At 35.3% G+C, this 16,223-nt stretch overlaps 2 protein-coding genes across 3 annotated transcripts in view; one reads left to right on the top strand and one right to left on the bottom strand.

Moving 5' to 3' along the window:
* Positions 1-1,454: 1,454 nt before the first annotated feature.
* On the bottom strand, positions 1,455-14,700 carry LOC107686870 (glutamine-dependent NAD(+) synthetase-like). Its single transcript, XM_016484017.1, has 21 exons — positions 14,544-14,700; positions 14,361-14,421; positions 13,978-14,094; positions 13,832-13,885; positions 13,604-13,693; positions 13,446-13,497; positions 12,175-12,263; positions 11,828-11,945; positions 11,397-11,528; positions 11,219-11,290; positions 11,023-11,147; positions 9,234-9,282; positions 8,913-9,015; positions 8,645-8,813; positions 7,025-7,160; positions 5,455-5,561; positions 5,235-5,366; positions 4,390-4,459; positions 3,084-3,212; positions 2,759-2,935; positions 1,455-1,967 (listed from the first exon to the last, which is right to left on the bottom strand). Exons 1-21 carry the CDS (start codon positions 14,626-14,628, stop codon positions 1,950-1,952), a joined length of 2,085 nt encoding a protein of 694 aa, XP_016339503.1. The 5' UTR covers positions 14,629-14,700; the 3' UTR covers positions 1,455-1,949.
* A 1,076-nt stretch (positions 14,701-15,776) lies between these two features.
* The window catches only part of LOC107686818 (7-dehydrocholesterol reductase), a 6,629-nt gene continuing 6,182 nt past the window's right edge, over positions 15,777-16,223 (top strand). Inside the window, exon 1 of one of the 2 annotated variants that reach the window (XM_016483945.1) lies at positions 15,777-15,865. The gene's annotated coding sequence lies outside the window, so the exon portion shown is untranslated. Of the gene's footprint in view, positions 15,866-16,171; positions 16,188-16,223 lie in introns of those variants that run through there. The other variant, XM_016483946.1, reaches the window with a different exon arrangement.

The raw sequence follows: 16,223 nt of genomic DNA, 5'->3' as shown, positions 1-16,223 counted from the left end.
TGTCATGTCAGTCTTATGCACACCCCTTCAAGTAAAGTGTAACCGGTTAATTTTAATCTAGGTGAGTGGTGGAGAATTATGAGCCTATAGTGTTCAGCTTGTCCTAAATTTTCCTTACTTAGAGTTAATTTGCGTCATGAGCTGCAAACGGATTGAGCAAGCGTGAGAATTTACTGGCGACACTCTTAATACGGGTTATAAGAACAGTTAACTAATAGATTAATGAATCTCCCTGAAATAAACTCTTTTCTTCTCATTTATATGTAGGCCTATATAAAACTTCTGTGCGCACGCTTGTATGATATTGTACCAACGTGTGTGTGTGTGTGTGTGTGTGTGTGTGTGTGTTCACTGTTCAGACCGTTTCACACATACGAAGAGGAAGTAAATTCTCTAACACCCAACTCGTCCACATCCGCCCTCTCGTGCTTTCTGCCTTGAGACAGCGTTCAAGTACCTTTCGAAATGTCAAAATGACATTCAGAGGACTTAAAGCGAAAGTCCCCTAAACGTCCCGAATGGCCGCTGCACGTCCTGTGAACGTCCCCTTGAATGTCCGGAGGACGTCTTCGCGAACGTCCGCTCGCCTTCAAGGGGACCCTACACGCTGACGTCTGGGGGACGTTTGCAGAGGCCATTTAGGGGACGTCCTGGGGACCTTTTTTTGTTAGCTGGGAAATCTCTTCCAAATAATTGTATGCCATTTATCGAATAAAATATGAAAATCGCACTTTTATTTATTTATTTTTTAATTGGTAATCTAATAGCCTATTTGTCCTCAACATCGCATTCTATCCTGTTAGTCTTTTGAAACTATTATCTAAACAAAAAGCCACTTCCAAAATAATTCTCCAGGAAGTGACATGTTTGGCAGGAAAACCATAACCAGCAGCTTTGCAATAACACTGACAACAGTAGCATTAACAAAGAATTAAGCTTAAAAAAATTGATGATTTTCTGCATTAGTTGGTTTGACTCACTTTAAAACGTTCCGTTCTGTTTCTCATGAAAGCATTTTTTTAATTATTTTTATAATTTCAAAAATTACCCTCAAGTTAAAAGCATTTACTCATTCTCGTGCAATTCCAAACCTGCATGACATTCTTTCTTCTGTGGTCGTAAAAAAATAGAAATATTTTCAAGAACACCTATGTCTATAAAAAGAAAGTCAATGGTAACCAACAGTTTGGCTACCAACATTCTTTAAAACAAAAATATGTCTTTTGTGTTCCACAGAAGAAAGAAAGTCATACAGGTTTGGAACAACATGAGGGCGAGTGAATGATGACAGAATTTTCATTTTGGGGTGAACTATCCATTCCTGTTTTCTTGTGACTTTGCAGATAATCAAGCTACAATTTAGAAACCTTAACTGCCATATTCATTTTTGTAGAAATATTTATTATATTACAGAGTTCAAGAGATACTGCAAGGAATGACCCAGTAATCATTGTTATTGCATTGGCATGACTGTGTTCTTGATAAAAATGCTGCAGTCATTTAGTTTGGTTATAGAGTCATTTACACTACACACTTGAGCTGATCTGGACTAACATGGTTGTTTCTTAACAAATTCTTCAATGAAAGATTATGAAAGTCGAAGTTACAATACAGGATATCTGGCACTAAGATGATTTCATCTTCTTTAACAGTAACTGCATATGAACATTTTCATATGTATTGTTTTATTTTCAAACAGCCATTACCATACAGTATATCAATAATCATAAACCTGATTATTTGCATTATAATGTGAACATACATAACTGAAGACATTGTTTAGGATTTATACATCCTAATAAAAACAAGAATATTAATAAGTGGAACAAGTTGCCTTGCATGTGCATCTACACAGAGAGAGTGTAGAGAACTGCTGTGCGTCTAATATCACATCAGTGGCCACCAAGGATCAATGGCTTCTGATAACAGTTGTGCTTAGACCTTCCATATTACTCCATCATAGCCACCTATACAACATAAAACAGAATGGATTTCATACAAATAGAAAAACTACATACAGACATGATCTTCAAACAAACATTTACATCTTCGGCCAGGGCCGTCTAGACTCCAGGGCTTGACATTAACGCTTCACTAACGCCAGTAACATGCTTAAAACATCAGTAACCAAAAATAACTATGTAAACACTAAAACGCAAGTGTTATTCTGATTTTATTACATTTAGAGTAAGTGGCGAATAGTGGATATAGCTACTGTATATAATGCATCTATTGACAGTAGGCTATAAGGTTGCCTCTCCAGGAGAAATCAAAACGCGCAACATTAAGAAACTCAGTATCCTGAGGTAAAAATTCAAAATGGAAAGTTTTTATATTTAAAATACAGTTAGTTAGGCAACATCACGCAACGTTTTCACCATTACAACTGTTTAATAGTTTTATAAACAGGTCAATAAGCAAATACAATAATATTAGGTCGCTTACATTTTAGGCGGAAACCTCACAGCAACCAGCCGATTCATTGTTGATTGATTCCGTGTTTTTGGACCAAGGATCAATGGCTTCTGATAACAGTTGTACATACACCTTCCATATCACTCCATCATAGCCACCTATACAACAGAAAAACAGAATGGATTTCATACAAATAGAAAAACTACGTACAAACATCTTCAGACAAACATTTACATCTATCTATATATATATATATATATGTACAGTATTTGTGTAAAGTTTCAATATTAAAGCTTGTATAATACAGCCTAATGAAATCACATTGTTCTGTAGAACTGCTGACCTCATTGTCGATGCAGCGGAATTGCCAGTGCCACTGTGTGTTGTAAAGGAAAGGACGGAGGTCAAAGCGGTTGTCATCAGGACTGTAGTTTTCAGCATGATAAGAGGGTGTTACTGTTGTCATCTTATGTCTGTTGATTGAGTACATCCTAAAGAAATGTTTCACTTTAGTAGCCACCTGCAAAACCCCAAAAAATGGCATTTGCACAAAGCATGGGACAAAGTTACCCTACTGGTCATAAAATAATGGTGGTCAAATATTAGTATTTACTGCTTTTAAAAGTAACAGGCAATACGAGTACTGTAAAGTTTAGGGCACGTTTGACCTGTGAGGGAGAGAAGGTCTCTTTCCATGAGTGAATGAGCTTGCAAAACATGCTGTATGGGCCACACTTGGAGATCTTCCTGAGTCTGCCAATCACAGATAGCTCTGAGTAGGTCATTCCCATGTCAGCCTGTGGGAGGGGGGCACAGAGACAAGTGCATAAGGTCTCAGAGCTGTAAAACTATCTGACTGCATGCACATAGTGATGGAAAAAGTACATAAAGGCTCAGCAGCAAAGTAAATATGCCCTATAAAAATAAGGATAACATAAATATTTAACTTTTTTTTTTTTTTAATAATAAAATTAATACAAATGTTAATGCCTACATAAATTTTAAAACATAAATGTACACAGTACTTTGCAAAAATATCAGACATCAAATAGGTTCTCCTTTCACTCAGTTACATATCCAACACTGATTTATTTACTACAAGATATTATACATTATATGTATAGAATAATTAATGTATAAATATAATGTTTTATATTTTCATTCCACCTAAAACTGAATAGTTTGAATGCGAGGAAATATAATATAATATAAAATATAAATAATATAAAATATTAAGAAAAAAATTTATATCAGAGAAATAACACTTATTAAATTGAAAAACAAATTAAAAGTCTCTAATTAAACTGAATTTTAATTGCTATTTGACCACTTTGCCAAAGTTGATTCCATCCCCACCACTTTTTAAAAGCCACTAAAAAAATTGCTTGCCAAAGCCACATAGGCATACAACATACAATTATCATCTCCAATCCGTCATTGTTCATAATTTAATACATATATGTAACACGAGACATATGTGCATTCGGTCTGCACACTCTGGACCCTGCATACGCACTTTTTTATTGGTGTGATTAAAGTGATGAAGTAAACAGAATGCTTTTTTATTTGCATACATTTAGATTCAAAAAAAGACACAAATTCAAGTTGTAGATTGAAATATCAGTAATGTATGCAGTGCTTTTGGATTATGTTTTCCCATGACATGCTAGATTTTAATGTTTAATGACAACAAGAATTGCTTGTGATAATTCTGCTTTGTGTTTTAAATAGCAGAAATCACATGAGCGCGAAGAAAATATTTTCATGAGAACATTGGCTTAGCAAAATACATAGCCTACACTGCAGGAGTCATATGGCTGTCAAACGGTACATTTTCCAGTTTAAATATATTTCAGACAGTACTGTACAACTATTGGCACACAGTTGCGCATCCTGTCTCAATCACAATGACTTGTAAATGCGGTAGTATTCAAAACCTAATTTTTATCACTGAATGAGGTTGGCTATGTTTACCTCATCAGTCTGGACGACCTTGCCATCAGTCAGTGGCTCAAGCTCTGCAGTAGGTGGAGCATCCAAAATGCTGTACAGAAGATGGGTACTAAATCAGCATATTAGAATGATTTCTGAATGATCATGTGACACTGAAGACTGGAGTAATGGTCTACTGAAAAATCAGTGTTGCCATCACAGGAATAAATAACATGTTAAAATGTATTCAAATAGAAAACAGTTATTTCAAATTATAATATTTTGTAACATTTCTGCTTTTACGGCATGGTTAAATAAATAAATGCAGCCTTGCTAAGCATTAGAGACTTCGAAAACTTGATAAAAAAAAAAAAAGTAAATAATGTTAAACTGTTTTTTAGACTGGCCATGTATTTCAGTTCGAAAAGCATTTTCTCCTATTCATTTTTCTATGAGTGGTCTGTCTCCCCCTAAACTGTCCATCTTTTAAATTTCACTCAATGTGATTTTTTTTTTCTTCAATTTTGTTGGCTAAAACAATCAATGGTTACACTTTACTTGAAGGGGTGTGCATAAGACTGACATGACACCTTCATAATCATGACATGACACCTACATAATCATGACATGACACAGGTTAGGGTTAGGTCAAATAATGTCATATTTGCATTAAAAATGACATAACTGAGCGAATGACACTTAATGACAGTTGTCATAAACATGCATAAAACCTGCTTCATATTCATGACATGTGTCATGTCATGATTATGAAGGTGTCATGTCAGTCTTATGCACACCCCTTCAAGTAAAGTGTTACCCAATCAAGATTATGTAACTACACCAGTGATTTGATCAGCAAATGTGCGACAAAAGGAAGGATTACACACCTTATGAGGGCAGTGAGCTGGAACCTTTTAACACAGTAATGCAAAAAGCACTTCAGGTCCATCTTACTAACACCTCCAATGGGATTGATATCAGCACTGGAGCAGTCGTACTTTGTGAAGTATCCAGTCAAGCTGCAAAGACAAATGATACTTTCTTTTAAGCAACCTCTATTACTATTGACAGTTGGATACTAAAGGAAAGAACAACATAAAGACACACCTCTCATCCACGTTTGCTGAACCAAGAACTAAGAGACCACCAGGTTTTCCCTGAGCCCACAGACACAGCTGGGCAAAGAGGTAGGCCAAAATCATCCTGATACGAGCCTGTATTGGAGTAAACATACACACACATGCATCATGCATTTACATCAGACTTGCGGATTCAAAAGTATCTCATTTGTTAACATTAGTTAATGCATTAAATGAACTAGCAATAAATATACTGTATTTTACAGTACCTTTATTCATGTTAGTCAATAAAAATGTTAATGTTCATATTAGTTCACAGTGCATTAACTAATTTTAGTTAATTGTTCATGTTAACTAATGTAGTTAGTTACTGAATGTTAACAATTTAAAACCTGTGTTAGCACATATTCTACAGTATAGGTCCGCAAAAATGTTTGTGGAAAAAAAAAAAAAGATAATGATTTAAACACATTTTAAAGTCTTATCAAAAATAACACGTTAAGATATTAAATGTTTAATGCGACAATTTTTAATACATTTATAAAATTTGATATTATTACCATTTCATTTTGCTTTATAAAGACTAGTTGAAAATCACGAGACTAATCATGATTATTTGATTATTTTGATGGGCCTAGTTTTTGACAAAGTAAAATAAAATAAAAATATGCACATAATTTGAGGATACATTTTTTTTATTTGCCCCTATTTTTGGCTCACCACTGTCTTAGTGCAATAATGCTGTTAAGGAACAATTACGGTATTTGTTGTGAAAAGCACTATTCAAATAAATTTGAATTGAACTGAAAATGTTTCCCCACAGATTTAGAATTGCTTATACTCGTTTATGCTTTTTCTAGGCTACTGATATGAATAGGGTCTCCATCTTGTGTGAGTTCACATTATCATAACAGTCAAACTGCTATTTACTTCTTTGCAAACTTTTAAGTGGTTACATTACTTTTAAGAGCACACTATACCACTTTCAAAGCTGTGGACATCATGTACAGTATATCTAATTGTCTTAGATAGGTTCTAATCAAGCATTACTTTGCCAATCTAAAGCGCAAGCTATTTCCCGGAAAGAGTTGCATAATGTTACTATGTTAGTTATGTTTAAAAAAAATAGGGATGTAACAGAAGGTAGAGCCCAAACTCAGCAAATTTGCAGGTCGTTTGACGCTTAGGTTGACTAACTGCAATATTTTTCTGTGAAAATCGTGGTGGTTGTGTTACAGTGCAAGCAAATTGCATATTAAAAAAGTCAGCAAATTAGCATCACTTCAACAGAAACTGCTTAGTCAAGCCCGTGCTTTTGTGATGTCGTGAATCATATAAGAGCCATATAAAACAAATCATCAACATCTAAGTCATATCAAAATGGCATGTAACAATCTTAGTATTGCACATTCATGGAATGTTATTGAGTAATGCAGCTTTCCAAATTATTAGTATTTCTGAGACTCTCACAGTTGTCAACCAAAGTATTTTTGCTGAAAAACGTAACTATGTATTCTTTGCAGAAAAATATGCTACAAGTCACTAATAAAAATTCATAAATTTATTCATAGCATCAGTGTCTATGATGGGTGCAGTACCTGGACGTTCTGCAGTGCCAGGTTCTCTCTGGCACTTCCTCCATTAGCACGGAACTGAGGCCACTTCCCTGTGACCATAGAGAAAATTCCCAGCATGCCTTTTACTGCCATGTCAATATTGATATTTAGGTGATTGCTGAGCGGAGAACAGATAAAAATCTTGATTTAAAATGTTATATATGTTTTTTATATAAATATATGACTTTTTATAATAATAAAAGAATACAGTAATACTGTGAAATATTATTACAATTCATTTATAATTGGAATAATTATATTATTATTATTATTAATGTGTTGGCAAAACTGCATTTTCAGCAGCCATTACTCCAGTCTTCAGAGTCACATGCTCATTCAGAAATCATTCTAATATGCTGATTTGGTGCTCAATTATCAATTATTTGTGCTCAATTATTAATAATGGTTCTTATTATAATCGATGTCGTATATAGTTTTTGCTGCTGAATATTTTTATGGAAACTTTGATAAATCTTTTGCAGGATTCTTTGATGAGCAGCTCAAAACAACAACATTTATTTGAAATAGAAATCTTTTGTAATATTATAAACGTCTTTAATGTCACGTTTAATGCATCCTTGCTGAATAGAAGTATTAATTTCATTTTTTTAATCCAAATTTTTTTGAATGGTAGTATATAACAGTTTCTACAATAATATTAAGCAGCAAAACTGTTTTCAGCACTAATAATAAGAAGAAACGTGTCTTGAGCACCAAATCAGAATTATTTCTGAAGGAACATGTGACACTGAAGACTAGAGTAATGATGCTGAAAATTCAGTTCCCTTTCATGGGAACTTCGAACTGCGTCCTCTAGGGGTCGCTATGGGGACGCCTCGTCGTGACCCGTGTCTGAAGCATACATTGAAAAAACACCAACTCGTTGGCCGGCGACAGCCATGACGTCACTACCGGTGCGACTATAGTATAAATAGGTGCCGGGAGCATACATCATTCTCTTCTTCGTCTTCATTGACTGTTTTGTTTGAAGCGTGCATTTCTGTGGCAAGAGCGATCTCTATTTATCTCATTATGGTGAGCACTAGCAAAGCATTTAAGGATGTGTGCATCCGTGTTGACGTTGTTTAACATCTGATGACACACACGATCTATGCGTTATTTGTTTGGGCAAAGAGCACGCACGTGATGTCTCCGAGGGGGCAATCGGCGTGCACTGCGAGCGTTTTGCAAAGCTCCGCTCTCATTTGTCTCTCTTTTCGAGGAAAGAGGGGCAGCCATCTGCTTCCCGCGATTCAGGGCCCGCCGCTGCTGAGGTGTTTTTTCAATGTATGCTTCAGACACAGGTCACGACGAGGCGTTCCCCATAGCGACCCCTAGAGGACGCAGTGTCTCGTTCCCTACTCAGGGAACCATGGTTACATAAGTAACCTGAGACGTTTTGCCATCACAGAAATAAATTACATTTAAAAAAATATATTAAAATAAAAAACAGCTCTTTTGAACTGCAATAATATTTCACAATATTACTCTTTTTACTGTAATTTCCATCAAATAAATACAGACTTGGTGAGCACCAGAGACTTAAAAAAAATTAAACAAATCTTAATTAACTTTTGACTAGATTCCATGTCATCCACTGACCTGCCGATCTGTGCAGCAAGATCTTTAGCTCTGTTGCGGGTGTCCTCAGATGAGTTTTCACTAGCCATGTAGCTTGTGGTAAAGATGTGTCCACACAGCTCACGTGGATCCTCAGGCCTGTAGGACGAATTGTTGACCACCCGCTGCACATCCTCCAGCACCTGAGAATCTGAGAAGAATGGGAAACATGTTTAGAGGATAAGCTTTCAATTAGCTGGTTCTTATGTTCTGAAGAGCTGGTGTGTGTGTGTGTGTGTTTTGGACTTACTGCCATCTTTGACAGCTTGGCAGATTTGCACACACATGGAGTACACAATGCAAGCAGTGGATGAACTGTCCACACCACCACTAAGGGGAAGAAGGAAGCCAGCCTGAAAACAACAAAACACACAAATCTCATTAGCTAAAGATGTCCTATATCTTCACATTCATGACCATAAGCATAAACATGCAAATAAAGATATTAGCTAAGAAGACTGGTAAGAAAACAAGCACCAAGTTTTATTATTCAAGTTTTCCCAAGTTTTATTATATTCAGCACAATATAAACACTGATATTTACATGCAAAATAGAATTAAAAAAACACACCTGTCCACTCCTCCTTAAGTAGTCCCATAACCAACAGGCAGGACCAAGACTAAAAGAACACCCAAAATAAACATGTAGTAATTAACTTGATAAATGCTGCACCAATAAAATATAATTTATAATAACGAAAGGTACATTTGCATACTGGTTTACTGTATACAGTTGTAAAGATTATTATGTGGGTATTACACTTTTTCTTTCTCACAGTTTATCCTCCTGAATCTTTATTTGCAAACAGAGATGATACAGCCACAAAAAAATTTGTGTCACAAGGTACTTCTAAACCTCTAAAGTAACAAAACTAGTCTCACTGGACCAGAACACTAATTTGGCATGTTGCAGGAAAATTGAAATCACTTGGTTTTAATAACTGGCTGCTCTTTAAGTCATAATTGGGTTTATGGGATTGATGTTTACACAAATGGGAGTTTGAGGGTGCATTACTGTACAGCTCCACTAGAGAGCAGCAAAACATGTCGGTTGCTGCAATATGAAAATAAAGAGTCATCCACAAGTGAAAATGCTTCTACTTTCTGTTATTTTTTAATTTAAAAACTAATTGTTATTAAAAAATATATTTTTTCAAAAACTTATAGCAAATGATATTACTTGCATAACAATTTGAATGAAAAGCAAAAGTGAAATTGAAATTAAAATATTTCTAGAAATGGAGTCTTAAAAAATTATTCTTCATTTTATATCAATATAATATCTAATGTTTTAAAGCGTTCAAAAATCATTAAACGTTCTGTTTATTTCTGGAGGGGGGTACTGATTTTCAGTGTGGTCTTCGTCATTTGTACCCCAATATGTGTGTACATTTACTAAAGTTTTTAAATGAAAGTAAAATTTCTGAAAATGTTACTCACCCTCGGGGCATTGAAGATGAGCTTGATTCTTCATCTGAACAGATTTGGAGAAATTTAGCATTACATCATGATCCTCTGCAGTCAATGGGTGCCATCAGAATGAGAGTCCAAACAGCTTTTTTTAATTGGAACAGACTTTTTTAATTGGAGGAAGTGTTATCATGAAATCAGTTTAAAGTCCGCGTGAACCCGGAAGTTGCTGCCGACTTTATTTCAGTGTAATGACGTATTTCCAGCTGAAACGGAATATTGAATAGAGGGCATGGTTTTATTTTGGCGCTCCTCCTCTCTGTCTCTCACTCATAGCAATCTAACGGTTGGAGGGGTGTGTTTAAGGATATTCTGCCCAAGCCGTCAAACTGACATCATCAGAGAAGGACTGCCATTCCAGAGCAGAAGCAAATGTTCAGATTTTGATTAAAGATTACCAAGACAAACAATTTTTTTCAGCGGATTAACTTGCACAGATTAATTGCTCACATCAAGACTAGCAATGTGTGCTAGTAAAGTAAATAAAGTCAATTTTGATTTCATGCCGACTTTAAAGTTAAAATGGTTGAAAGTTAAAATGCCTTAATTGTGGATTTGTTTCTTACAAACATGCAGCTTTTCACTTCACAAGATATTAACTGATGGACTATAGTGGTGTGGATTACTTGTGGATTATTGTGATGTTTTTATCAGCTGTTTGGACTCTCATTCTGACGGCACCCATTCACAGCAGAGGATCCATTGCTGAGCAAGTGATGTAATGCTAAATTTCTCCAAATCTGTTCCAATGAAGAAACAAACTCATCTACATCTTGGATGTCCTGAGGGAGAGTAACTTGTCAGCAAATTTGTATTTTTGGGTGAACTATTCCTTTAAATGTATACATCTAGGTTATGTGTAGGAAATTGTTTTCCCCCATTAAAGTTACCTGATCTCTTCTTCTGGGCTGTGGAAAATCCACTCAACAGGCTGGTGTGTGGGCAGACACCTGTCATCACAGTCAGACAGAGAGAAGTCCATTTTGATCCTCTGATAAGGTTTGTGCTCATATTCCTGTGCAGTAAGAAACATATTTAAAGCATGTTTTGTCACTTTAAACTCTGGTGTCTTTTAATGTTGCTCACCATGTGTGGGTGACACCTCTCTCCTCGATAGCTGCGAACATCTTCCAGATCAAGAGTGGCTGTGACAACCTCCTGCAAGTCAGAAGAAATCTGGTTGATCAAACTAAAATATTCAGCATGTTAATCACAGTCACTGGGGTGAGTTTCATTATTCAAATAAGTGTGAACTGACACATACTACATCCTCAAGTGAGAACTGCGTTCCTCTGGCAACAATATCTCCATTGATGGCAATCATAGCACACCCGTCGTAGTACAGACGGTCTCCATCACAGCCCTTCTGATTGGCAAATAGATAGATCCCTCCACTCTGAAACAAACATATTCTAAATATAAGGCTCATTGTCAACACTATCTTTACAAAGGCCACTTATAATTGGATTCATTCATATGTACTGTAAAATGTTTGGAATAATTAAGATTTTGAAAGAAGTTGTTGAAAGATGTTTTTGAAAAAGTATCTTATTCTCACCAAGGCTGTAGCCTATTTATTTGATCATAAATACAGTGCTAACAGTGATATTGTTAAATGTTATAACAATTTAAAATAACGGTTTTCTATTTTAACATGATTTAAGTCATTCAGAAATATTAATATAATGTATTTACCTTAGTGGTGGCAGATTTGACCAAGTTCACCCTGTGGTCAGCCTTACGTAGCTCATGGTAACTTGCAGAGGAATTGGTAAAGATCTCAATACCATCTAAACCCATGTCAACATGTGGACTAAAGAGAAAAGTAAAAGTTAGTTACATTTTTCAAAGAAAAGCAATTATGGAACTACATTCATGTTTTATTTCACCAGATTATAGCATAACATAAATGTCTAAATGTCTAAATGTTCTCTGCAGGAGATTAGGAAAGGATTAAAGGAACAGCCTAGTAAGATTTCGTTAAAAAACAATAATTTGACATTCATACAGTATTTATGAGATCATTGTTTGCAGAGCATTACCTCCTGGGGTTCCACAGCTCAGCACAAATCTCACTCCCTATGCAGGTGTCCTTGGTGGACAGCACCCCATCTCCAAACGGAACTGTGGTCTATCAATGAGGACAGCTGAGCTTATTATTTATGCCAAATAATGTGTCGTTGCAAATATACATATATAGAATAAGAATAATTAAAGGGGTCATATGATGCGATTTCAAGTTTTCCTTTCTCTTTGGAGTGTTACAAGCTGTTCGTGAATAGATAAGATCCCTGAAGTTGCAAAGACTAAAGTCTCAAAACCAAAGAGATATTCTTTATCAAAGTTAAGACTCTGACCCCCCTAAAATATTCTTTATCAAAGTTAAGACTCCGACCCCCCCAAAACGGCTCGTTCTAACACGCCCCCACATATCTAAGACAGCGTCACATCACAGTAGAGTCAGCTGTCTTAACCATGGCTTGTGTACTGCATCATTACTGTGTCTGTTCCCCTTTCGGGCTTGAACTGATGGTAAAACTAATGACATTATTTACTGTCTTTACATTTATTTTGAAAGATGAAGCTCGCGATTATGTTAAGGTGCGTTACATTTCCGACGAGTGCTTGCGGTGTTCGGCCAATCACAATGCACTGGGTCAGCTGGCCAATCAGAGCAGACTGCGCTTGTCGGAAGGAGGGACTTTGTAGAAAACGAAGCGTTTGAGAGAGGCGGAGCATATAGGACCTACAATAATGTACAGTATTTGAAAAATAATGTGTTTTTTGAACATTAAAGCATGTCAACATATTCTGTTATACAAAATACACAAAATAATGATCTTTAAAAAAGCATCATATGACCCCTTTAAGAGTATATTTATTTTTGGTACTTAATTATTAATAATGGTTCTTATTATCATCAATGTTGAAAACAGTTTTTGCTGCTAAATATTTCTGGATTATTTCTCTGTCAGGATTCTTTCATGAACAGATATTCAAAAGAAATAGAACACTTTTCTAACATTATAAATGTCTTTACTTTTGATCAATTTAATGCATCCTTTCTGAACAGAAGTATTAATTTATTTAATTCCTTTTTTTTTGGTTTTTATCTTACTTATACCAAACTTTTGAATGGCTGTATATCACGGTTTCCACAAAAATATTAGTTTTTTTTTTTTGTTAGTTTTTTTTGTGAAAAAGTTTTTTGAGCTGGTTTCATGAGCACCAAACCAAAGAACCATTATTAATAATTACATACCACTAATAATTGTGCTTTATAATTAGATATTACAAGATAATATTATTTTACCTGCCCTGTCAGATCTTGTATCATTCTGGGTAAAAAGTACTCCTCAACATATCTGCAACGCAATTTATTTCATATGTGATCTATCATTTATCACTGACTATTAAAGACTTTGCTAGGCAAATGACCCCAAGATTTAACCAACAGATCATGGAATATACCTGGGTCGACTCCAGGGTGAAAACCATCGAAATTCCCTGTTGTTGCCATAATTAGCCAAGAGCATTTTAGGACGAATTAACAGTATCTTTCTGTCAAATATAAAAATAGACATATAATTAGATATATAATAAGATATGATTATACATATTTTTTGCATTATTGTAATTATCTGATTATTAAGCAGTAATACAAATGCTTTATAATGCTGTACTATAGTAATATCTTACTTGTTCAAGAAAATGACTCTGCAGTTGTATCGAACATTGTGATGCATCACAGGCCTGTGGACAGAGCAGATGAAAGTGAAGTTAAATGCATTAGAAACCATACACTTGTTTTTCTATTTCCTCATTTTTTAAACAATACCACCTACATTCCCACATCACAGATGATGTCTTGGGTCAAAGGAGATTCCAAGAGCGACTTCAGAACCTGGAAACAATGGAGCAGGATGTCTGACTCGTAGAAATGGTCCGCACAGCCGTACCCACTGATGTATATGAAAGATTTGTGAAGGACCACAAATACAGTATAATCAGTTTTCAACATTTTTACAACAATTTTAGTAACTAACTCGTATGTATCATAAATTAAATGTATCATACCCGTATGTATCATAAATTAAATTAAATTATGTATATATATATATATATACATACATACATACATACATACACTGCGTGTCTGCATGTATTCTCAGTTGTACAAATGCATCACATATTCGTTAAATATCTAGTCTGTGAGTGACAATATTACCAGATTTCTAGCTCTGGTCCCAGTCTGTACTTGGCTCCTCTCTGTTTGGCAATCTCAATGCCTGTTTTGGAGAATAAAGTAGAACTAAAATGATACGAGGTCACTTTAAGATCATAAGACCTTTAGTAATGTTAGTTACTGCTACTACTGGTTACAAATTGCAGGTGAAGAATCAGAACTTACTTTTAAGTATTCTTGTCAAGTTGCCTTGAAAATCCAGTGCCCACTGATTCAAGGAGCAAGTCGCCAATGTAACCTTGCGACCCATTTTGCACAGCTACAAATTATTTAAAATGTATCAAAACAACTCTGCACCTGACAGTAGTCGTGCAACTGTAAGTTACTCAAAACTTTTATTTACTGTAGTTCCGTTTCCGGTCTGTACAATTCTGCACTTCAAAGTAAAAGTAATGGTTTAGCGGAAGGAAAACTATTTAAAACTCCGAATGTACTGTAGTTGAAACATATTTGCATTAAACAAAGACGGTACAAATATTGAGGTTAAACATTCTGTGACAAACAACATGCAATCTTTTCTATCCAGACCCATAATTAAACTAAACTACCAACACCATCAAATAGTTTTTCAACGTATTAAAATTTTTAAATAATCCGTCTGTAAGAATAAACACACAAGGAGTCAAACTGTTTTTTTTTTCAATACTAAAATAAATTTTAAATAAATTAAAAATGCATCAATAATAAATGTAATAATACGTTTCTTTATAAGATGCTATTTCTTTTATGTTTTTGATGGCAATTATACACTGATTATTAGCTTTTAATAATAAGTGAGATGTTTTATCTACAAATTTGCCAGTGGACTAAGTAAAGGTTTTACGTGTGTTTATGAAAAGGTTGATATGACGCGTTTAACGGTCATCAGCATCGTAAATCCTCGAAAGTTGTTCATGTTTGTTTTTTTTTGTTTTTTTAAATGTATGTACATTAATGCAGTGTCTATGGGAGGGACGGTAAATTTGACATCGTTCTCTCTTCTGACAGCCGTTATCAGTCTCTCTCATTTTTTTAATTTTATTGAAATTCATGAAAACACTACCATGGAGTTTTTCTTTTGCTATTTGAGCAAATGGGATTGCAAAAAATATATTTGTGGTACTCTCCCATTCACTGCTATTCAAGTTAACCCAACTATGACGACTTCCACTGCAGATACATTTTTTATAAATTCGTGTGCTATACTGGCGAATTGCAATTTATCATGCATTTTTCATTTCTAATGCTCCAATGTAAATGCGTTAGTGTGGTGCAGATGGATGCTCTTGACGAAGACAGCAGGATCCATGGGCTGAGCTCATCAGGCGCTCATGGCTTCAGGTCTCGGTTGACCAATCACTGACACGAGTATGTATTTCATCTGTCTCTGATTGGATGTACGTCGCTTGTGGGCGGGGTTAGAACTCGGCCAGAGACTCCCCTTTGCTCGTTACATCACTGTGAACATCTGGGCAGCGTGAAGTGGCGCAGCATCAGCCCCTATAACTGTAAGCGTTTTGTGATATTTCACTTTTTAAACAGTTGTTTTTATGCATTACCTTTTGCCACGTGTTATAATGTTATATAAGTCAATCTTTCCAGCATTATGCATTGCATGTACAGCTTATTAAAATCTATGCGTTTATTGTGCAGCACTTCCCTTTCTAATCCAACTACAAGATGCAACTTTATCAACAGAATATAATGATGATTTGACGTGTGGCATGACTGCATTGTAAACTATACACTTCCACTCATGTTTAGTACGTTAACTCAAAGATTCGTGGAAAAAATATAAACGCTGGACTCTGTGGTCGATTTTGTGTTAAAGTAAGGCATGTTATTTGCAATTATGTGTTGTGGCTG

This window comes from Sinocyclocheilus anshuiensis, unplaced genomic scaffold, assembly GCF_001515605.1.
Source record: "Sinocyclocheilus anshuiensis isolate Anshui unplaced genomic scaffold, SAMN03320099.WGS_v1.1 scaffold773, whole genome shotgun sequence".
Lineage (NCBI taxonomy): Eukaryota > Metazoa > Chordata > Actinopteri > Cypriniformes > Cyprinidae > Sinocyclocheilus > Sinocyclocheilus anshuiensis.
The sequence above is the reverse complement of the archived record's forward strand: the minus strand, read 5'-3'. Positions and strand labels throughout refer to the sequence as shown.

What these genes read in the sequence shown, in the direction of transcription:
- LOC107686870 (XM_016484017.1), bottom strand. Translation starts at nt 14,628, where the DNA reads ATGGGTCGCAAGGTTACATTGGCGACTTGCTCCTTGAATCAGTGGGCA. An exon ending in TACAAGATCTGACAGGGCAG is followed by an intron (nt 12,264 to 13,445) that starts GTAAAATAATAT and finishes CCTCATTGATAG; the next exon opens with ACCACAGTTCCGTTTGGAGA. An exon ending in TGGCACTGCAGAACGTCCAG is followed by an intron (nt 5,562 to 7,024) that starts GTACTGCACCCA and finishes ACTCCAATACAG; the next exon opens with GCTCGTATCAGGATGATTTT.